Source organism: Mobula hypostoma, chromosome 1 (assembly GCF_963921235.1).
Source record: "Mobula hypostoma chromosome 1, sMobHyp1.1, whole genome shotgun sequence".
Taxonomy (NCBI): Eukaryota; Metazoa; Chordata; class Chondrichthyes; order Myliobatiformes; family Myliobatidae; genus Mobula; species Mobula hypostoma.
This window is the reverse complement of record NC_086097.1, coordinates 44,823,453-44,848,712: the sequence shown is the minus strand read 5'-3', so window position 1 is coordinate 44,848,712 and position 25,260 is coordinate 44,823,453. Positions and strand designations below refer to the sequence as shown.

The 25,260-nt window shown below is 40.1% G+C and overlaps 1 protein-coding gene across 1 annotated transcript in view; it reads left to right on the top strand.

The window, feature by feature from the left end:
- Positions 1 to 25,260, top strand: part of LOC134346088 (ena/VASP-like protein) — a 264,678-nt gene that overhangs the window by 200,418 nt on the left and 39,000 nt on the right. The window contains exons 5-6 of the mRNA XM_063047396.1: positions 23,178 to 23,247; positions 24,922 to 24,980. Of these exons, the coding sequence (XP_062903466.1) occupies positions 23,178 to 23,247; positions 24,922 to 24,980 (129 nt within the window). The remainder of the gene's footprint in view (positions 1 to 23,177; positions 23,248 to 24,921; positions 24,981 to 25,260) is intronic.

The following is a 25,260-nucleotide window of genomic DNA, read 5'->3' as shown; positions in this document are numbered from 1 at the left end:
TGACTACTTACATAGGCACAATCGAGTGACAAACATCATTACCAATATCTTGCCTTAAAATACGAACTCATAAAAGGCATCATTCCTTACTATAAATACATGCCTGATCCAGTTTTAGAGTCAGATTATATTACGACTGATCCATTATTACAGATAGGGCAATTCATAATAACCATCCGGATATAATATTACAGGATAAACAAGCTAGAACAACTTACTTAATAGACATAGCCATTCCAAACACATACCATTCAGAAATCAATAAGTGGAAAACACCAGAAATGAGCTGAATTAAAAGAGAAAATTGAAAAACTCTGGAACAGGAACAGGGATACACTCTACCAATAGTAATATCTACAACTGGTTTCATCCCAAAGATACTACACAATAGCACTTAACAATTAGGACTACACAGCAACGTTTATCTAAATCTCTAGAAAGCCACAATACTATACACAACTAGAATGATCCAAGAGTTCCTAACAATTGACAAGTGAATGTCCTTGGCAATGCCCGTACTCCAGCTGGAGCTGAAAAAATAATACAATAATAATAAATATTGAGAACATGAGTTGTAGAGTCCTTAAAAGTGAGTCCATAGGTTGTGGAATCAGTGTTGAGGTGAGAGAAGTTATCCCCTCTGGTTCAAGAGCCTGATGGTTCAGGGGTAATAACTGTTCCTGAACCTCGTGGTGAGGGACGTGAGGCTCCTGTCCCTTTTTCCTGATGGCAGCAGCGTGGAGAGAGTATGACCTGGATGGTGGGGGTCCTTGATGATGGATGCTGCTTTCCTGAGACAGCACTCCGTGTAAATGTGCTCAATGGTGGGGAGGGCTTTAGCTGTGATGGACTGGGCTGTATCCACTACTTTCTATAGGTTTTTTCATTCGGGGATATTGGTGTTTGCATGCCACACCATGACACAACCAAGAGAAAATATGCAGATGCTGGAAGTCACACAAAATGCTGGAGAACTCAGCAGACCAGGCAGCATCTTTGGGAAAGAGTAAGCAGACACTGAGGAATTTAAAGTTGCTGACCTTCTCCACCTCTGATCCCCTGATGAGAACTGGCTCATGGACCTCCAATTTCCTCCTCCTATAGTCAATAATCAGCTTCTTGATTTTGCTGACATTGGGTGAGACATTTTTGCTGTGGCGCCACTCAGCCAAATTTTCAGCCTCCTTCCTAAATGCTGATTAGTCATTAACTTTGATTCAGCCCACAACAGTGGTGTTATCAGCAAATTTAAATAGGGCACTGAAGCTGTACTTATCCACACAGTCATCAATATAAAGCAAGTAGAGCAGAAGGCTAAGCACACAACCTTGTGGTGCACCTGTGCTAATGGTGATCATGGAAAAGATGTTGTTGCCAATCTGAATTGACTGTGGTATGCAAGTGAGGAAATTGAGGATCCAATTGCAGAAGGAGGTATTGATGCCAAGGTATTGAAGCTTACTAATTAGTTTTGAGGGGATGGTAGTATTGAATGCTGAGTTGCAGTCGATCCTGATGTATGCATCTTTGCTATCCAGATGTTTCAAGGTTGAAGTGAAGAGATAGTGAGATGGCATCTGCTGTGGGCCTGTTGCCACTGTAGGCAAATTGGAGCAGATCCAAGTAGCTTTTCAGACAGGAGTTGATATGCTTCATCACCAACCTCTCAAAACACAGTGCATGTAAGTGCTACTGGATGACAGTCATTAGTCAGGTTACCACATTTTTCTTAGGTACTGGTATAATTGAAGCCTGCTTGGAGCAGGTATCTTCCTCAGGTTGCTGATGAAAGAGGTTAAAGATCTCAGTGAACATTGTTGTGGCCATTACAGAGACTTGACTGTCACAAGGGCAAGAATGGTCACTGGATGTTTCAGTGCTAGATATTTAGATCTTTCAAAAGGGACTGGGAAGGAGGTCATAGAGGTGGGCAAGTAGCATTGCTAGGCAGGTTTGGTAACGCATCTGCAGAAAAGAAGGATGTCATGAAGGAATTGTCTACTGAGACAGTGTGGGTGAAGTCAGAAACGGGAAGGAAGCAATCACTCTACTGTGAGTTTCTACAGATACCACACTGCCCAATAGCAACAGAAACAGTGAGAAACCGATTGGGAGATCGGGAGACAGATATGGGAAGGGTGCAAAAATAACAAGGTTGGTGTTCCGAGGGACATAACTTCTCTAATATTGGTTGGCACCTCCAGATGCAATAGGTTTAGATGGGGAAGAATTTGTTAGGTGTGTTCGGGAAGGATTCCTGACACAATAGGTAGCAAGCTGGCTAGAGCAGAGGCTATACTAGATCTGGTGCTAGGAAATTAACCTGGTCCGGTGTCAGATCTCTCAGTGGTTGAGTATTTCAGAGACAGTAACTACAACTCCCTGACCTTTACGATAGCCTTGGAAAGGGATAGGAGCAGATGGTATGGGAAAGTATTTAATTGGGGGGGGCGGGGAAATTTTGATGCTATTAGATGCAAACTTGGGAGCATAAATTGAGGATGGTTTAGGGGGCACTAGCATGGGTTTTGGATAGGTTTGTCCCATTGAGGCAGGGAAAGAGTGAAGGAACCAAGGTTGACAAGAGACGTGGAACAACTAGTCAAGAGGAAGAAAGAAGCATACTTAAGATTTAGGAAGCAAGAGTCAGGCAGGGCTCTTGAGAGTTACAAAATAGCCAGGAAGTTGCTGAAGAATGGAGTTAGGAGAGCTAGAAGGGGGCATAAAAAGGCCTGAGAAAGTACAATAGGAAAACCCCAAGGTTTTCTATGTGTAAGCCAAACAACAGGATGATGGCCAGAGTGAGGGCAGCACTGATCAGGATTAGGTAGATCAGGAAGCATGTGCCTGAAGTTGGAGAAGGTAGGAAGTCCTTAATGAATACCATTATTTTAGTATTCACCAGTGAGAAGGACTGGTGAAACAGGCTGATATGCCAGAACATGTCAACGTTAAGAAAGAGTATGTGCTAGAACTGTTGAAAAACATTAGGATAGATAGGTTACATTAGGATAGGACAGGTCCCCCAGGGGCCGGATGGGATATACCCAAAATTACTATGGGAAGGTAGGGAATAGATTGTTCGGCACAATCTTTGCAACTTCACTGGCCACAGGAGAAGTATCAGCTGATTATAGGGTGCCAAATGCTGTTCCTTTGTTCAAGAAAGGGAGTAGTGAAACCCTGAGAATTTTAGACCAGTGAATCTTACTTCAGTTGTGGGAAGATTATTGGAGATTTGTAGCAGTAGGATTTATGTGCATTTGGAGAAACATAATCTCAGTAGGTATAGTCAGCATGGCTTTATGAGGGACAGGAAATGCCTTATGAGCCTGATTGAATTCTTTGAGGCATTGAAAGTAGAGCAGTGGATGTGGTGTACAGTATATGGATTTTAATTAGGTGTTTGATAAGAATTCCCATGGTAGGCTTATTCAGAAAGTCAAACAGCATAGGATCCAGAGACACTTGGCTGTGTGGATACAGAATGCAGTGGGTGCTTGTGGATGGAGAGTATTTTGCCTGGAGGTTAGTGACCAGTGGTGCTGTTAGTGATTTTATAAATTACTTGGAGGAGGAAGTGGAAGAGTGGGTTAGTGTTTCCAGATCACACAAAGGCTGGTGGAGTTGTGGATCAGAATCAGGTTTAGTAACATCAGCATATAAGCCATGAAGTTTATTAACTTATGCGGCAGCAAAACAATACAATATATGATAAATATAGATAAAATAAATTAATTAATTACAGTGAGTATATATGTATATTAAATGGTTAAATTAAGAATGGTAGTGCAAAAACAGAAATAAAATTTTAAAAAACAGTTAGTGTTCATGGGTTCAATGTCCATTTAGAAATCTGGAAGAAGCTGTTCCTGAATTGCTGAGTGTGTGCCTTTAGGCTTCTGTACCTCCTTCCTGATGGTAACAATGAGAAGAGGGCATGTCCTGGGTGATGGGAGTCCTTGATAATGGACACCAGTTTTCTGAGATACTGCTCCTTGAAAATGTCTTGGATATTATGGAGGCAAATACCCATGATGGAGCTGACTAATTTTACAACTTTCTGTAGCTTCTTTTGGTCCTGTGAAGTAGCCCCCTCCCCACGCCATATCAGACAGTGATGCAGCCTGTCAGAATCCTCTCCACAGTACAACTGTCAAAGTTTTTGTGTGTTTCAGGTGACAAACTAAATCTCCTGATGAAATATAGCCGCTGTCTTACCTTCTTTATAGCTGCATCGATATTTTGGGACCAGGTTCGATCCTCAAATATACTGACACCCAGGAACTTGAAATTGCCTATTCTCTCCGTTTCTGACCCCTCAATGAGGATTGGTTTGAGTTCCCTTGTCTTACCCTCTCTGAAGTCCACGATCATCTCTTTGGCCTTACTGATGTTGAATGGAAGGTTGTTGCTGCGACACCACTCAACTAGCTGGTATACCTCGCTCCTGTATGCCCCCTCATCTCCATGATATGGATGACAAGGAGGGTTGTCATAGGTTGCATTGGGACATTGATAGAATGCAGAGCTGGGCTGAGAAGTGGCAGATGGAATTCAACCCAGAAAAATGTGAAGTGATTCACTTTGGAAGGTCAAATTTGAGGGCAGAATACAGGATTAATGATCTTGGAGTCCACATCCATAGATCCCTCAAAATTGCCATGCAAGTTGATAGGATTTTTAAGAAGTTTTGTGGTGTGTTGGCCTTCATTAATCAGGGGATTGAATTCAAGACCCATGAGGTAATGGTGCAGCCCTATAAAACCCTGTTTAGACCACACTTGGACTTTTGTATTCAGTCCTGGTCGCTTTATTAGAAGAAGGATGTGGAAGCTTTAGAGGGGGTGCAGAGGAAATTTACCAGGATGTTACCTGGACTAAGAGCACATTTTATGGGGATAGGTTAAGTGTGCTTTCCTCTTTAGAGTGAAGAGGAGTGACTTGACAGAAATGAACTTAAAGATGAAGCATAAATCGAGTGGATAACAAGAGACTTTTTTCCCCCAGGGCAGAAATAGCTAATACAGGGGCCATAATTTTAAGATGATAGGAGGAAACTATAAGAGGGATGTCAGAGGTAAGTTTTTTTACACAGAGAATGGAGGGTGCGTGGAACACATTGCCAGAAGTAGTGGTAGAAGCAGATAGACAAGGGGCATTTCAGAAGCTCTTAAGATTGGCATATATATGACAGAGAATGGAGGGCTACATAGGAGGAAAGGGTTAGGTCATAACATGGTGGGCCGAAGGGCTTCTACTATGCTGTAATAGTCTATGTTCTCTGTTCTAATTACGTTTCTGACAAATGCCACATACAATGTTAGTGCCAAAGGAAAATGTTCAAGCCTTAAAGAAAAAAGATAAATATGTCTAGAAATTCAAGTGCATAGCAATGCTTTTTGATATTACATCAATAGAAGCAGATTACTTCTGGAGTAGTAAGTGGTTGCAGATGAACTTGCACCTTTCCAAAATTTTAACTGAGCACTTCAGATTGTGAAACATATTTGGCCTTGATTGTTACAAAGTTGATTTTCATACAGCTCTTTTTAAGTGCTCGTCGGCATTTGCCCAAGTCAATGACTCAACAGGCTAGGATTTTCCAAGGCAGTTACTACAGATGATGTAGCTTTCTCTGGGTGACCTCCAGCCATACACTCTGGACTAGACTGCTCTGCCTATTAATGTCAAGATCACTGTCACACTAGCTTCAAGATTTTTTTAAATGGCCACAGCTGATCCATCCTATTTTGGAATTAACTGTTCAGTAGAGTATTAGGAAGGTCATAGATACTCTCTATTCCAGGAAAGGACACTTGACTCTAATTTTCCTTCAGTAATGAGGTTGAGGTTTCCCCAAAGATCGGGTGATTACAGATTATACTCATAGTGATTAAGACACCCTTTTGGAATCCACAGATTTTCATGAAGTACAATTCCCTGAAAATTCAAAATGCAGTTGAATATAAGAAGTTCATCTAATTCCTTCATTCTTAGGAAGTTCACTTTGATAAACATCTTACAGGACTGGTGCTACTGCAATGGCAGGGAGTAACACCCACACCACCTTCATGGCATTGTAATGAAAGCAATAGACCACCAGTATCCTAGTGAAGAACCCTATTGTTCTATTCAGAGTGAAAGTCTGTTGTGTGCATTGATTTCAGCTGTTCACACATTTAAGAGGCCTTTTTATTTCATCATTGACTGCTGATCCTACACAGCTACAACTCCAACCAGTCTCCGAGACCCCTACTACCACAGAGCACTGCACACCTGCATCAGTTTCATCCACCAGGAGAGCTAGGTCACAGTCACATTGCCAGTCATATTAAACAAGAGGAAAGAAGGAGGGAGGTGAGGACAAGAGAAGGGGAGCAAGGATGATCCTCTGTCCTCACTGTTTTCACTGATTAGATTCCTTCTTCAGCCCTTTACCTCTACTACCTATCCCCTCTCAGCTTCTCTCCTTCCTCCTCACCTGGTCTCACCAATCGCCTACCAGCTTGAATTCATTCCCCTTACCACCTTCTTATTCTTGATTCTTCTGGGACTCGACACATTTATTCCCCTCCATTGATGCTGCCTGACTTGCTGAGTTCCTCCAGCATTTTGTGAATCTCAGTGGACATACTGTGTTAATTCAATGAGGACAGTGGTCACACACCATATCTGGTTGGTGAGCTGTAACAGCATGCTGGTCCTGTGAGATTTGGGTCTTATGATGATAAGACTTCAAAATATTTAAAAATTCATTCATTGGTAGGCAGCCTGTAAGATTTAAGAGGCATCAGGAAGGTCTCAAAGCTCTCCGCTTCTTTTTGGATTCCAGACCTAATCAGTTCCCCTCTACCACCACTCTGCTCCGTCTAGCGGAATTAGTCCTTACTCTTAATAATTTCTCCTTTGGCTCCTCCCACTTCCTCCAAACTAAAGGTGTAGCTATGGGCACCCGTATGGGTCCTAGTTCTGCCTGCCTTTTTGTTGGCTTTGTGGAACGATCTATGTTCCAAACCTATTCTGGTATCTGTCCCCCACTTTTCCTACGCTACATCGATGACTGCATTGGCGCTGCTTCCTGCACGCATGCTGAGCTCATTGACTTCATTAACTTTGCCTCCAACTTTCACCCTGCCCTGAAGTTTACCTGGTCCATTTCCAACACCTCCCTCCCCTTTCTAGATCTTTCTGTCTCTGTCTCTGGAGACAGCTTATCTACTGATGTCTACTATAAGCCTACTGACTCTCAGAGCTATCTGGACTCTTCTCACCCTGTCTCTTGCAAAAATGCCATCCCCTTCTCGCAATTCCTCCGTCTCCACCGCTCAGGATGCGGCTTTTCATTACAGGATGAGGGAGATGTCCTTTTTTAAAGAAAGGGGCTTCCCTTCCTCCACCATCAATTCTGCTCTCAAACGTGTCTCCCCCATTTCACGCACATCTGCTCTCACTCCATCCTCCCACCACCCCCTTAGGAACTAGGAATAGGGTTCCCCTGGTCCTCACCTGCCACCCCACCAGCCTCCGGGTCCAACATATTATTCTCCGTAACTTCTGCCACCTCCAATGGGATCCCACCACTAAGCACATCTTTCCCTCCCCCGCCCCTGCAACTCCCTTGTCCATTCATCCCCCCCATCCCTCCCCACTGATCTCCCTCCTGCCACTTATCCTTGTAAGCGGAACAAGTGCTACACATGCCCTTACAGTTCCTCCCTTACCATCATTCAGGGCCCCAGACAGTCCTTCCAGGTGAGGCGACACTTCACCTGTGAGTCTGCTGGTGTGATATACTGCATCCAGTGCTCCCGATGTGGCCTTCTATATATTGGCGAGACCCGATGCAGACTGGGAGATGGTTTTGCTGAACACCTACGCTCTGTCCGCCAGAGAAAGCAGGATCTCCCAGTGGCTACACATCCCATTCCCATTCTGATATGTCTATCCACAGCCTGCTCTACCGTAAAGATGAAGCCACACTCAGATTGGAGGAACAACACCTTATATTCCGTCTGGGTAGCCTCCAACCTGATGGCATGAACATTGACTTCTCAAACTAATGCTAATGCCCCACCTCCCCCTCGTACCCCATCCGTTATTTATTTATATACACACATTCTTTCTCTCTCTCTCCTTTTTCTCCCTCTGTCCCTCTGACTATACCCCTTGCCCATCCTCTGGGTCCCCCCCCCCAGCTTTTCCTTCTCCCTGGGCCTCCTGTCCCATGATCCTCTCATATCCCTTTTGCCAATCAACTGTCCAGCTCTTGGCTCCATCCCTCCCCTCCTGTCTTCTCCTATCATTTTGGATCTCCCCCTCCCACTTTCAAATCTCTTACTAGCTCTTCCTTCAGTTAGTCCTGATGAAGTGTCTTGGCCCGAAGACTGCACCTCTTCCTAGAGATGCTGCCTGGCCTGCTGCGTTCACCAGCAACTTTGATGTGTGTTGCTTGAATTTCCAGCATCTGCAGAATTCCTCATGTTTGAGATTTAAGAGGCATGTTCCTTTGTGAAAAGTTCTTTTACAGGCTAGAGCTGACATGTTTGTTGTTCAGCTACGTGCAACCAAGAAATTCCTGTAGGAAATAAGAGGGCCCATGATGCTTACCTTATATTGAAGTGCTGCCAGAAAGTACAGCTCTTGCCCTGTGGCATTGGAATTGCAGTTTAAAGTGCAATCCCAATGCACTGCAATGAATTGGCCCAGGTAAATTATATAGTTGACTTTAAATGTTCCAAAAATGGACTAATTAGTTAATTGATTAAAATTATTTAAATTCCTAACTTCTCAGCTATTTACTTTGTCTTAGGTATTTCCATTTTGTTTCTCTTTGAGTTTAAATATAATGCATATTATTCTTACTGCTTTAAATTTTGGATCTAATGGAGCAGAATAGTTTTACTTATTTAATAAAGTGGCAGAATTAATCAATGGGATAGATCCATTGCAGATGATCAATACTATAGCACTAATTTAATACGGGTGACAAAAGTTACTGACATTTCCAGCAAACAATTATAACAACAGGACTTACGTAGCATGTTATAATGAAGTATGAACTCAGGTCGAACATAGAGATGTTGAAAGGTTTCCCATCTGCCAAAGCAATCATTAGCTTTGGGAGCATTAAAACATATCTAGAATTGATCTAACCAAAAAGTGTGCCATTGTTCATTGTAGACATCAGTCCTTCCTGTTTTGCAAATATCTTGTGTATTTTTATATTATACAAGAAAGTAAGAGCTTACATTAGTGTATTGTATATACAGAATGTAGTCATTAGAACATTAAAAAAGTAGGAGTGGGCCACTATTCAGCAAGTTCATTCTATTTCATTACCTTCCTTCTGCTGTATTCCCATATTTGATTTATCTAATATCCAGACTTATCAGAATTATGTTTATTATCACTGGCATATGTCATGAAATTTGTTAACTCAGCAGCAGCAGTTTAATGCAATACATAATATAGAAGAAGAAAATAAATAAATAATTTGTGGCTATAATAATAAATAAATATGTAAATCAATTACGGTATGCGTATATTGAATAGATTTGAAATCGTGCAAAAAGCAGAAATAATATTTTAGAAAGTGAGGTAGTTCAAAAGCACAAGAGATTCTACAGATCAACTCACACAGAATGTTGGAGCAATGAAGCAGGTTAGGCAGCATCTACAGAAATGAATAAACAGCCGATGTTTTGGGCCAAGACCCTTCATCAGGACTGGAAAGGAAGCAGGAAGAAGCCAGACTAAGAAAATAAGAGGGTTAAGGAGTACAAAATACAAGGTGATAAATGAAGCCAAGTGGTGGGGGAAGGAAGTAAAAAGCATGGAGGTCTTAGGTAGAAAAGGTAAAGGGCTAGAGAAGAAGGAATCAAATAGGAGAAGAGAGTGGACTATGGGAGAAAGGGAAGGAGGAGGGACACCAAGGAAAGTGAAAAACAGGTGAGAAGAAGATAAAAGGTGAACGAACAGCCAGAATAGGACATGGAACACGAAGGGAGGGGGAATAATTATGGAGGTTAGAGAAATCAATGCTCATGCCATCAGGTTGGAGGCTGCCCAGACGGATTATGAGATGTTGCTCCTCCAAGCACAGAGTGGTCTCGTCATGGCAGTAGAGGACATGTCAGAATGGGACATTGAGGGAAATTTATCGATCTCTGTTTTGAATGCAATGCAAGCAGTGACTAAACCTGCATAGCTTTGCATTAGAGAGAAATGCAAAGATACATGACCCTCCAGATGAAGAAATTTCTCCTCATTTCCAGTCTTAAGTGGCCCACCCCTTATTTTAAGCTTGTGACACTATTTCTAGATTTCTCAGTCATCCTTCTCACATCTGTCCTGCTGAGCTCTCTAAGTCAGTTTCCACAACACTGTCTTACTCCAAAGTGTCAACCTTCATCATGAGCTCAAGTTCTGGAGTTCCGAAAGGCCATGCACTCAGAGCATAAAGATTATTTATCAATTACTTGAAAGTCATGAGTTGATATTAGAAGTCTGCTTGGAAATTAAATTAAAACTAATCTAAACTAGGTCCAATCTCAGACAATCAGAATCTGATTCAATTCATAGAACACTGCAGCACAGAAGCAACCCCTTTTGTGCATCTGGTCAATGCTGAGCAATTAATCTAACTACTTGCATCAACCTGCACCTGGACCATAGCAGACATCCCACCTCTGTTGGAAGTTCCGGGAGTCTCCCGCATGTGAATGGTGGCTCCCTGATGCCCACAAATTATATACAATATCACGGAAATCAATTTTTTTGAGAGCGAGCGAGAGAAAGCAAGCGAGCAAGAGAGAGAAAGCAAGCGAGAGAGAGTGAGCGACCACGAGAGAAAGTGAGAGAGAGCGCGCCATGGCAGAGTGTTACAAAAAAAATATAAAACGTACGTCACCCCAGACTACACTGAAGTGTACCCCTGCCTAATAGGGGTCAAAATAATGACAGTGTTGCTCGCTGCACTGTTTGCAACAGTGACTTTTCTATTGCCCATGGAGGGTTAAGACTGTAAAAGACATGTTGAGGTGAGTTTAATAGGTGTCATTCGTTCATTAGCATAGCTAACATTATTTAAACTAGCTGGCCAGCTGCTAAGGAGCTACTCTATTGCAGACATCCCACCTCTCCCGAAAGTCTCCCGCAAATTGATGGGCTACCTCCCTGAAATTAGTTTTTGCAGGGTGGGATGTCTGCCATAGCCCTCCATACTCCTCTCATGAATACCTAACCAAATTAATCTCAAATATTGAAATAAACCCTGCAACCACCTACTGAGTGAAGACGTTCCTGCCTGTGTTCCCCTTAAACATTTCACATTTCACTTTTCACCCTTAACCAATGACCTCTAGTTGTAGTCTCACCCAACCTTAGTGGAAAAACCTAATGCAACATCCTAACTATACTCCTGATAATTTTGTATACCTATATGAAATCTCCTCGCAATCTTCTACGTTCAAAGGAATAAAGCCCTGACCTATTCAATCTTCCCTTATAACTCAGTTCCTCCAGACCCAGCAACGTACTTGTAAATTTTCTCTTTACTCTTTCAACCGTATTTACATTTTTCCTGTAGGTAGGTGACCAAAACTGCACACAATACTCCAAATTAGGCCTCACCAACATCTTATACAACTTCAACATAACATCTTCTATACTCAATACATTGATTTATGGAGACCAAAGTGCCAAAAGCTTTCTTTGTGACCCTATCTACTATTTCAAGGAATAATGGATCTGTATTCCCAGATCCCTCTGTTCTACTGCACTCCTCAGTGCACGGCCTCTCACTGTGTAAAACCTACCATGGTTGCTCCTCCCAAAGTGCAAAACTTCACACTTGTCTGCATTAAATTCCATCTGCCATTTTTCTGGCTGGTCCAGATCTAACTGCAAGCTTTGATAGTCAACTTCACTACCCAATACACCTCCGATGTTGGTGTCATCCACAAATTTGCTGATAAAGTTTACCATATTATCATCCAGATCATTGATATAGATGACAAACATCTATGGACTCAGCATTAATACCTGCGACACACTTTTAGTAACAGAGAGACTGTCAGAGAGGCGACCATCTACACCATCCTCTGGTTTCTTCTGTGAAGCCATTGTGTAATCCAATTTACTACCTCATCTTGAATGCCAAGTAATGGAATCTTTTTGACCAACCTCCTATGCAGGACCTTGTCAAAGGCCTTGCTAAAGTCCATATAGACAACATCCACTGCATTGCCTTCATCGACTTCCCCAGTAATTTCCTCAAAATACTCTATAAGTTTGGTTAAGTATGACTTACCACGCACAAAGCCATGTTGACTATCCCTAATCAGACCTTGCCTATCCAAATTCTAATGTACTTGGTCCCTAGAGTACCTTCCAATAACTGTGAGGTTCACCAGTCTATAACTTTCTGGCCTATTCTTAGAGCCTTTCTTAAACAACAGAACAACATTAGCTATCCTCCAGCACTTCACCCTTTGCTCAGAATGTTTTAAGTATCTCTTCCAGGGCCCCTGAATTTTCTGCACCTGCCTCCCACAGGATCAGACAGAACTCTTTGTCAGGTCCTGGAGATGTATCCTCTTAATTCGCCTCAAGACAGCAAAAACCCCTTCCTCTGTAATCTGCACAGGGTCCATGACCTCACTGCTACATTTCCTCACATCTAAAGATCTCCATTTTTCAGTTCCACGTATTGACTGCTACTATGATCTCCCAGTGGATCAATTTTGATCCTTGCTCTTAGTATATCTGTAGAAGCTCTTAAGATTCTCCTTCACTTTGTCTGCTAGAGCAAACTCATGTCTTCTTTTAGCCCTCCTGATTTCCTTCTTAGGTGTTCTCTTATATTTCTTTTACTCCTCAAGTACCTCATTTCTTCCTGCTCACCTATACCTGCTATGCACATCCTTTTTCTTAACCAGGTCCTCAATATCTCTCGAAAACTAAGGTGTTATAAACATGTTATTCTTGCCTTTTATTCTGTCAGGAACATACAAACTCTGCACTCTCAAAATTTCACTTTTGAAGGCCTCCTGCTTACCAAGTACACCTTTGCCAGAAAACAACCTGTCCCAATCCACACTTGCCAGATCCTTTCTGGTACCATCAAAATTGACCTTTCTCTAATTTAGAAATTCAACAAGGACCAGACCTATGTTTTTTTCATAATTACCTTGAAAGTAATGACATTATGATCACCAGATGCAAAGTGTTCCCCTATGCAAATTTCTCTTACCTTCTCTGTCTTATTCCCTAATGGGAGATCTAGTATCGCACTCTCTGGTTGGGTCTGCTATGTTCTGATTAAGGAAACTTTCCTGATCACATCTGACAAACTCTGTCCCTCCCAGCCATCTTACAGTGTGGGAGTCCCAATCAATATATGGAAAGTTAAAGTCACATCCTATTACAGCCTTATGTTTCTTGCAATAAGCTGCAATCTCCTTACAAATTTGGTCCTCTAGATCCCACAGACTGTTGGGTAGCCTATAATATAATCATCCTGTTAACACGTTCATGCCTTTCTTATTGTTCGGTTCTACCCGTAACACTTCACTGGATGAGTTCTCTGGTCTGTCCTGACTGAGCACTGCCGTGACATTTTCCCTGACGAGTAATGCCACACCTCCCCCTGTAAGCCCTCCTGCTCTGCCATATTTAAAACAATGGAACCATGAAAAATTGAGCTGCTAGTCCTGCCTCTCCTGCAACCAAGTCTCACTAATGGCTGCAGTCTCATAATTTCATGTGTTGATCCATGTCCTAAGCTCATTCGCCTTTCCTACAATACTCCTTGCATTGGAAAAAATGCAGCTCAGAACACTATTCCCACCTTGCTCAGCCTTTTGACTCCTGACACTGTATGTAGGCTTAACATCTTTTTCTACAACCACTTCACCAACTGTTCTGACACTCTGGCTCCCATTCCCCTGTAATGCTAGTTTGAGCCCTCTCCCTCCCTCCACCATGCAGCCAAGTATGATCATTTGTAACGTTAAGCCTGATCAATTATAATCATTGCCATAAGTATATCAATATCAGACATTCTTTTGATCTTTTGGGAGAAAGCACCAAATGTTGACCAGGAATAGAGAACACAGGTGGTAATACTATGCAAATCATTCTGATCTTCAATCTGACTCAAACCCACATGTTTAGACCATAAGACGTGGGAGCAGAATTAGGCCATTTGGCCATCGGGTCTGATCTGCCATTCCAATATGGCTGATATATTCCTCTCAATCCCATTCTTCCACCTTCTCCCCATAACCTTTGACGCCCTTTGGCTAATCAAGAATCTATCAATCTCCGCCTCAAATATATCCTATGATTTGACCTCCACAGCCATCTGTGGCAATGAATTTCACAGATTCATCACCTTCCAGCTAAAGATATTCCTCCCCATCTACAGTATGTTGTAAAAGAATATCCCTCCACATGGATTTCCTCTGGGTGCTCCAGTTTCCTCCCACAGTCCAAAGATGTATCAGTTGGTAGGTTAATTGGTCATTGTAAATTGTCCGGTGATGAGGCTGGGTTAAGTCAGGGATTGCTGGGTGGTAGGGCTTGAAGGGCCTGTTCCACGCTGCATCTCACTAAAAAAATAATAATAGAAGTAAAATATTGAGTAGAATCTATGGAGAAAGTAATACTCTTTGGGTGTCCTTTCATCAAAACTAGAACAAATGAGAAAACAAGCTTGAAGGTACAGAATAGAGCAAATTGTGGTGAGAACAAAAGGAATATCCTCTTTGGGATAAAGATGCATCAGCCAGCATGGATTGTGAGAATGTTCCATTCCCCAATTTTGACTGGTGTCAATTCAAAAGAACAAATAGTCTCCTTTGATACGATAAAAAAAATTATGACTGCATAGTGTCAGAATCAGAAATCTCTCAAATCTCTCCACATCTGTAGAAATGTTCAAGTGTTTTTGGAGATATACCAAATCTTCTCATCTCTTAATGAAATACAGTCGCTGTCATGCCTTCTTTGTAGCTGCATCAATATGTTGGGTCCAGGTTAGATCCTCAGAGATATTGACACCCAGGAATTTGAAATTACTCAGTCTTTCCACTTGTGATCCCTCAATGAGGACTGGTGTGTGTTCTCTCATCCTACCCTTTCTGAAGTCCGCAATCAGTTTTATGGTCTTAGTGATGTTGAGTGCAAGGTTGTTGCTATGACACTAGTCAATTAGCTAATATGTCTCACTCCTGCATGTCCTTTTGTCTGAAATTCTGCCTACAATGGTTGTTTTATTAGAAAATGTATAGGTGCCATTTGAGCTGTGCCAAGCCACCCGGGGATTTGGATAGGCAAATATATTCAAAAGGATGCTTTAAAAAGTATTTGTGATTGCTAGCCTATAATAGTAAAAAATAAAGCTAGTGCTAAAGTTGCTCAGACTATTAACACAATAAAGTATTTTATATAGTTTTTCTAATCTACTCCAGAATATCACAGTCATGAAGTTAATTTGAATCATTTTGATTAATTAATACCAAGAATGTGAGACTTTGGCTGCGAGGAGAAATGAGAGGCGCTGAAGTTATTTTCGTTGCCACAGAGATGATAACAAAACCTAAAATACGTTTCAATGTACTGTAAATAAGAAAAATCTATTAAGTGTGTCCACAATGTAACTTAAGATCATTGTATAAAGAACGAAGTATGTGGTTAGAAGAATTTTTTTGAACAAAAGATTATATAGCACCCTATAAGAAACAACAGTAGAGCTCAATCTTATCAGATTTCAGAGAATTTATTTTCCTGAAGCCATGAGCTTCTAAATACAATGCCAGTACCAATTTGGAGAAACATAGTCTGAATAGGGATAGTTAACATGGCTTTGTGAGGGGTAGGTCATGCCTCACAAGCCTGATTAAATTCTTTGAAGAAGTGACAAAACATATTGATGAAGGCAGAGCAGGGAATGTGGTGTATAAGGATTTAGGTAAGGCATTTGACAAGGTCCTCCGTGGTAGGCTCAATCAGAAAGTCAGGAAGAATGGGATCCAGGGAAACTTGCCTGTGTTCATTCAGAATTGACTTGCCCATAGAAGGCAAAGTGTGGTAGCAGATGGAATGTATTCTACCTGGAGGTCAGTGACCTGTGATGTTCCACAGAGATCTGTTCTGGGACTCCTGCTGTTTGTGATTTTCATAAATGACTTGGATAAGGAAGAGGAAGGTGGTATAGTAAGTTTGCAGATGGCATAAATTTGATGGTGTTGTGGATAGTGTAGAAGATTGTTGTAATTTATGACGGGGCATTGATAGGATGCACACTTGGACTGAGAAGTGGCAGATGAGATCAATTCGGTAAAGTGTGAAGTGATTTGTTTTGGAAAGTCAAACTTGAAAGCAGAATGCAAGATTAATGGCAGAATTCTTAACAGTGTGAAGGAGCAATAGGATTTTGTGTTCATGTCCATAGATCCCTCAAATTTGCAGCGCATGTTGATAGGGTGATTAAGGAGACATAAGGCCTTTATTAGTTGGATGATTCAATTCAAGACCCATGAGGTAATGTTGCAACTCCATAAAATTCTGGTTAGACCACATTTGAAGTGTTCAGTTTAGTTCTGGTTGTCTCATTATAGGAAGGATCTGGAAGCTTTAGAGAGGGAGCAGAGGAGATTTACCGGGATGCTGTTTCAACTAGAGGGCATGTCTTATGAAAGCATTTTGACCAAATTAGGGCTTTTCTCTTTGGAGCAAAGCAGGATGAAAGGTGACTTTATAGAAGTGTATAAGATGATAAGGGCATAGATTAAGTGGATAGCCAGAAACTTTTTCGTAGGCTAGAAATGGCTAATACAGGGACATAAATGTAAGAGGTTTTGAGGAAAGTATGGGGGGAATAGGATTCTTTACACAGAGTGGTGGGCGCATGGAACACCTTGCCAGAGGTGGTGGTAGAAACTGATGCATTAGAGTTATTTAAGAGACTCTTAGATAGACACGTGGATGAAAGAAAGTTGGAGAGTTACGTGGGAGGGAAAGGTTAGATTGATTTTAGAATAGGTTAAAGAGTCAGCACAACATCATGGGTTGAAAGGCCTGTACTGTTACGTACTGCTGTATGTTCTATGTTCACTACCAGTTGCAAAATATTAGTCTCTAATTGAATGAAGCCAATTAAGCAGTAGTTGGCTTGATGTTCTTTAGAGTTAGGAACATAGTCTGAAATCACCCGTAATGATAAAATCAATACCCTCTCTCTTTGCAAGTTGTCAGTTTCTGTTGAGAAATGATTTGAATATTTCAGTTGGATTCCAACTAGACATATATCTCCAGATATAAGAAGTGACAATAACCCACCACAGATTAGCAGTACACTGGCAATTCTATTCAGGGAGGTCCAATGAGTTTTTGAGTTTTCTTGAGAAAGTTGTACAGAAACTAATCAAAAGAAAAACATGGGAGCTGGGAAACGGGTCTACTTAGTTTTGCCTTTATTGAGTTACTCATATGTGATGTGTTGGGGTAATGACGCATGCCATTGATACAGCGAATTCCACTGATCTTTTAAATGTGAGTTGTATTTGGAGCTTGATGAAAGTAAGGCATGTGAGCGATAGCTACATGGACTTCAGTAAGGCATTTGATAGGGTCCCTCATGGTAGGTTGATTCAGCAAATGCAGATGCGTGGGATCTAGGGTAAATTGGACTCAGAACTGGTTTGCCCACAGAAGATAGAGGGTAGGAGTGTAAGGCCGTAATTGTTGCTAGAAACCTGTGACCAGTGGTGTTCCACAAATGGATCAGTTCTGGGACCTCTCTTGTTTGTGATATATACAGTATGTCAATGATTTGGGTGAAAACGTGGATGGTGGATTTACAAACTTGCAATAACACCAAGGTTGGTGGAGTTGTGGGCAGTGTAAAACACTATCACTGAATACACAGAACAGTATAGGCCCTTTGGCCCATCATGTGGTGCTGACCTTTAAACCTACTCCAACATTAATCTAACCCTTTCCTTCCACATAGCTCTCCATTCTTCTTTCATTCACATGCCTATCTAAGAATTTCTTAAATGTTCCTAATGTATGTGTGTCTTACCACTACCCTCAGCAGTATGTTCTCTGCACTTACCACTCTCTGTATAAAAAAATCTGCCTCTAATATCTTCCCGATACTTTGCTCCAGTTACCTTAAAACTATGCCCTCTCGTATTAGCCATTGACACCCTGGGAAAATGGTACTGGTTTTCCTCTCCATCTAAACCTCTTACCATTTCATACACCTTTATCAAGGCACCTCTCATCCTCCTTTGTTCAAGAGAAAAGCCCTAGCTTGTTCAACCTTTCCTCATCTAGTCAGACAGCATCCCTCTCTAAAGCTTGCACATCCTTCCTTTAATGTGGTGGAATATAGATCAGTTACAAACATGGGCAGAGAAATGGCAGATGGAGTTTAGTCCAGGCAAGTGTGAGGTGTTGCACTTTGTGAGATGAAATGAAACACTTCATGGCAGAACCCTTAATTACATTGAGGCATAGAGGGATCTTGATATCCAAGTCCATAGTTCACTGAAAGTAACTGCAAAAATGAATAGGGTGGTAAGGAATGTATATGTTGTGGTGTGCTTGCCTTCATTGGTAAGTGTATTGAGTATAAGAGAAAGGAAGTCATGCTGCAGCCATATAAGAAATTTACCAGGATGTTGCTTAGATTGGAGTGCATGAACTATAAAGAAGGGTTGGACAAACCTGGGTTGTTCTTCCTAGAGCAGGTTTAGTGAATCTAAGGCAAGATGGCACACACAGAAGTTTTGTTGGCATATGACATGCAGTGCCATCCTTCGATTCTTTAAACCCCACCTATAATAAAAAAGTACATGCTGAATATTTTTACAGCCAAATCAAGCAACAATTTTTTTACAACTGAAGAGCAGTGATATGTTTTCACAGGAAACATCTCATCCCAACTTGGCAACAACCAGATGGTTGCAGAAACATGTGACATCGACTGATATGTGCAAATTCCTCACAGTCCTGGTGTATACATCAGTACTTGGATAGTAAATAGTTGGGCCAGTTTGCATTGGCTTCGTTCTGATTATTTTTTTTCTTTTGTTGTTTGTGAGTGAACAGCTGATATTCAGTGACAATAATGGTAAAAATTGTATATAGTTTAGTACCTCAATGAACAATTACTTTTTACACAATAGACATAATTATATTAATAATAAAATGTTATTTAAGTTTACCTGTGTGATATTTTAAAACTGTGTTTATCCTTTTAAACTTGTTCAGAACGTCAGATACACCAGCAAAAACCAAAAACATTCAAATGGCGGGAAAAGCAACAGAGTTTCAAGAGTAGTGGAGAGAAAGATTTGATATGATTAAAAAGGATAATGAAACATTTTGAATCTTATGTTCTGAAACAGCGATGTGAAAGCAGCTTTATGAAACTGTTCGTAAATGGCTTTGTGATAAAAGTGAGCAAGAGTTAAAAAAGAAAACACATTTCTTGAGAGATCAGCATCAAAAAATATGGTCAAATATTTTGTCGACATTTATTTCAGTTGCTGCTAGCTTTGAGGTTTCAAAGCTCTACATGGAAACATGGAAATCCATCAGTGTTGGGAAATATTATTTTGAATAATCATGGCTAGAGTGTGCTCCTTTCATTTTTGATGGTTTGCCTTTTGCCAGAAAAATAAGAATTATTCAGCACATTAGGAATTTGCCAGTGAGCAGAAAACAGTAAAAGATAGAATATTAATGAAGAGAACAAACTTAGCAGAACAACTAACAAAAGATATTAGAGCATAAGACCATAAGATATAGAATAAAATCCTAGATTCTAAAATGAGATATTAGTTCATGTATTTTTTTTTCATTTGTTTTGATGAGAGCTAGGGTAGATATTATTGTTCGATTTTGTAGGCATGATGACATATGCGAAGAATTGGTCTTCTTGGTAACGCTACCTGCACACACCACAGCATTTGAAATATCTAAAGTAGTGGTAAAAGAATTGTCTGATCAACAGTTAACCTTTCAAAAATACATTGCCTGACAGCTGAAGGTGCATGTAGCGTGTTTGATAAAGAGGCAGGTTGAATCAATCTGTTTTCAAGTCTAATTTCCACTGATGGACTTTCATTGTATAGTACAAGCAAAATCTGGCCTTAAGGAACTTGAAGAAGAAAAATTGTAACCAAGGAAATTAATTTTATTTCTGGGCATGCTTTGAAAAATAAACAATTTCTGAATTTAATAAGGAAGGTGAATTCAGTGTACATAGGACTACTTATGTATAACAATGTTCGTTAACTTAATGGAGATTCTGTCCTTAGGTGAATTGAATGTTTGGATAAAATTCACCTGTCTTAGATGAATGAAAACATTTTTTGACAAGGATTATATGACATTGTGTATATTTGTAGATTGATGTTTTTTGCAGATTTCTCCTCACATTTAAATGACTTGAACGTCAGTTGCAGGGATCAGGCAGAACACCTGATATTATATTTGATAATGTAACCCTTGAAATCAAACTGGATTTATTTAAATATAGTGCCGAATATTTTGCAAACCTAGATAAAACATGACAATTGAAATTCCTGAAAAGACAGACATTCAGAGCATTTTTGGGCATCATTGGTTCAACTACTGAACAATTTTCTTAAAGACTCATTAAATTCAGGCCATTTGAAGAAACTGCAAAATTCATGAAGTATGCAAACAGTGTAATATATGATGAGTAAACTCTTCTTGGGCTTCAAGCCAGGTACAGGTATCAATTATAACCAATGTTTCGATGACAAACTCTGCCATCTTCTTGAATCAAAACATTGGTTTCTTCTTCATTGAAACATCAGTTATAGTTGATACCTGCACCTGGCTTGAAGCCCAAGAAGAGTCTATTCATCATATACACTGGGAAAGCACTAGATCCTTTTTCAGTGTAATATTTGACAAACTGAATTCTGAAATGTTGCAGTGGATTAATTTGGATAATTTTGAAATGCAAATGATTGATTTACAAAGCAGAAAACATCAAAAGAAATTGATTATGACTGGATAAAAGCATAAAAATCCAGACAATAATGTTCTAAAACTCTAGAATTCCATTCCTGTAACTTTTAACTGTCTGATAAATCTTGAAATGGCAAATATTTACGGTATTTTTATCGACATATTCATGTGAGTCATTGTTTTCAATGAACTTGGCCAAGTCTAATTATAGAAGTAGATTTAATGATGAAACTAGTGCTATGTGCATAGCTCTCAAAATAACCAAATGCAAACAGGATATAAAATGTCATCTTTAGTGCAGCAACAAAAGTCTCACTGAGAGTGAAGTGCTTTTATTTTCCTTTCCTTGATCTTTTATGAATGTACACCAAAGCTTATAATTTCACATCCATAGTTCTTATGTTATATATGAGGTACAATAACAATACTATTTAGAAGTGATGTTCTTTTTAATTATCTTTTTAAAACATTAATATTAATGATTTCTGAACAGTTTTTCTAAAATGCTTCATTTATTTTAATCTCTTATTTTTTATTAATAATAAAAGCATGACTACAGTATACATAAATGAGAAACCGCATTCATCCCTTTTCCTTTAACAAGTCCCTAATCAGTAACCCTGCTCAAAATTACTATGGTATGCGAGAGAATTTTTTTCAAAGATTATTGCCAATTTGGGCACACGTTCTCAAAAAGATTTGCTACCCCTGCTCTACAGCATCAGAGAGAGAGACCTGATAGAGGTTATTTAAATTATGAGAAACACAATAAAGGTAGACAGGTAGAATTTTTTTCCTCAGGGAAGGAATGCCAAAGATCAAGGACGGGCTTTTAAGGTTAGGGAAGGAAGTTTAAAGGCAACAAGAAGGGCACGTATTTCTTTTATACACAGAGAGTGGTAGGTGCCTAGAGTAGGTTACCAGTGGTAGTAGTGGAATCAGTCAGTCCGGTGGAATCTAAGAAGCTTTTATAATGTGCAGGGAACCGAGAGATAAGGATGATACACAGGAGCAGGGCAATTAGTATAAATTGGCATCAAGATCAGCTCCACGTCATAGGATAAATGTCCTGTCCAGTGCTGCACTATTCTACATTCTCTGATAACATAACTTTAATATACCAGAGTTAGTCTGCAGCCCAGGGGCAAGGAAGACCAAGGAGATTTTAGAATATTTAGAATATATACAAGTCATTGGCGAGGCCACAACTTGAAGTACTATGTGCAGTTTTGGTTACCCTGTTATAGGAAGGATGTGTTTAAACTGGAAAGAGTGCAGAAAAGATTTAAGAGGATTTTGTCAGAACGAGAGGGCCTGACTTATAGGGACAATATGGCCATTATTGGAATGTAGGAGAATGAGGTGCGACCTTATAGAAATGTTTAAAATTTTGAGAGGTATAAATAAGGTAGACAATAACAATCTTTTCCCCAGGGTATAAGAGCCCAAACCTAAGGAGAATAGATTTAAGGTGAGAGGGGACAGATTTGAAAGGGTCTTGAGGGGCAACCTTTTCAGGCAGAGGGTGGTGAGTAAATGGAACAGCTGAAGCTGTAGTTGAGTCAGATATAATAGAACAATTTTAGATAGATGCATGAGGAGCGGAGCTTAGAGGGAGATGGGCCATCGCAGGAAGCTATGACTAATTGGGTGAGCACTATGATCAGCATGGATTGGTTGGGCCAAATGGCCTGTATCCATTCTGGATTTCTCTGTAACTCTATAGTTTGATATGATCCAAAAGGAGAAGAATCCCAGTACCAGCCTCTCACCATCTCAGTTCCCACTTGCCCAGAATCCCTTCTCTTCCTGGCTATTGAACAGGGAACATTTTCATGAATTCCCAAGTGCAGCTTATCTGCCATAAATTCACGGTCCCACTCGTCAGCTAGATAATGCATTTGAACAGTTTTCAGGAACACTTATTTAAACAAAGCCATGTCATAGAGATCCACATGACCTCTATGTCTGCACACTCTTGTGCACTACATGCTCTGAACTCCTTTTACCATCGAAGCTATGCTATTTTGAAAACAACACCACTGAAAGATTTGAAGACTGGTTTTACATTTCATTTTGATGTTAGAATACTCCTTTGAATTATTGTCAACTGTAGAAATGAAAATAAAGATGAACATTTTGACTTGATCCTTTAGGTCCTGCGGTGCAACGTCAAATTCAGGTCCAGAATGGGCCACCCCCTGAAGATCAGGAAGCACAGCGAAGGTAAGGTGCAGTTGAAACATTTTCCGTATGATTATTGAAAATGAGATTTTTATATTTTGTACGAAAGAGTGATGTATAAGAAATATTTGTAAAATAACTAACTTAAACAAGAAATACATCATTGCTGTTAACAGCAGGGAAATTTAAAACTGCTGCAGATGGAGAACAGTGCAACAGAAAATGATACATGAGCATTTATAAATAAAAATTTTACAAACTATGTAACTTAAGTATTGCAAACTGACCGATACAGGTTCTTAAAATATATTGTTTCAGAAAACAAAATACTTTTTCAATTTATCACATTCTGGGCACATTTTTATTTTGTTTTCAACATACAGTACAGCTGTATAATTTAATATGACTATGACAGCTCTTCATCCTGCAATGAGTATACGCTTGAAACTTAGATGATGAAACATAATGCTATATACTGATTCATCCGCTGACTAGGACTAACTCTATTACATTTGAAGGCTAACTGAAGAATTATGGTATTTTTCACTCTGCTTTTGTTCTCAATTCTCCACTGTTGTGCTGAATATTTTTCCAGTGACTATGCAGGTTGCTTGGGCCTAAAACTGCTTAACATGGCAACTGGACTTGGAAACTGGCCATCTGAGAATATAATCAATATTTTATGAAAATGCTAAATTTTGGAAACATGTATCATGTATTATGATACATTGCCTTAAGATATTTCAGCCTAGGAATTCTAGTACACCATAAAGGAGTATCAATAACAATGACAGTTGCCCACCAGCTGCAAGCTTCAGCTGGATCTAATGAAAGGGGAGGGGGGGAAGTCACATTTTCAGGACCATCAAAAGCATGCAGTTTAAGATGAAGGGTGACAATTAGACCAAGTATGAGATAGGTTGGAGAAGAATAGGGGTAGATTTTGAGAGCATGATGGTGTTGTGAGATCAATACATCCGGTAGATTGAGGGTCTTAGGAAGACATGAGATTGGAGCTGGTGTGGTGGGTGGGTGGGTGGGGGGGGGGGGTGAAATGTGATCTATTGTGAGGAGTGGGGAATATAACATATGAAGACAATAGCCTAAAGGGTGATAGAAAGACATCTGATGGATTTCCCAGTTGAACACTATGATAGGAGGACCAACTTGACCTAGTACTGCCCTGGAATGGTTACTGTTTGGATAGCGTGGTCCAGTTCTCCCACAATGCATTATATAGAGAATGACACAAACAATGTGCAAACCAGGTATCACGTTTTTGTCTGATGTAAAATAGGCCAGAAATTGCCATTATCACATTTCACTCTTAAGGAAAAATTATTTTCAATTGCATGACATCCGGAAAATACCACTATATAATGCAACTTCCTAAAATAAAAAGCTTTAGCATTCTAGCCTGTGATATGTCAGTTTCAGAAACAACATTAGGGGCTTTGCTAAGACCGCACCTATATAAAGATTAACATGGTGAGCCAGATTATAATCTCCCCAAAGTCATTTTTGTTCTTTTTGGTGATTCCCAAAGCAGTGAATTTAAGCAATATTATAATGATGTGTATTTAGCTTTACATTGTTACATTTATTTAAGTTTAAGCTATGCAACTGGTAAACTTTGTTTGTTAATAAAATTGAATTTCTTTTGCACCTCCATCTTAAATGGATTCTGTAGATAATTATTTTGAATAACTTCTTTAGGCAAATAATGGAACAACGACATGAGCAAATGGAAAGAGATCGACGGGCTTCCATGTCTGGTGAGGAGCTCTTGAACTTATTCGGGCATGGTGCTGTCTTGAATTTTATTTCTTTAGTCAATTTCCTTATGGATCATTTCAGGGACAGTAATAAAATGGTAAAGACCTAGGGGAAAATAATTATGAAGTTTTGCATCAGAATTATATATGGGCACAGAGATAGGAATGAGCAGAGGTACCTGGGGAGATACTTAATACAAAGTTGCATTTCAGGAGGAAACAGATGACCAGCATTTTGGATTTAATCAGGAAGAGTGTGTGGTAGTGGGAGAGGGAATCT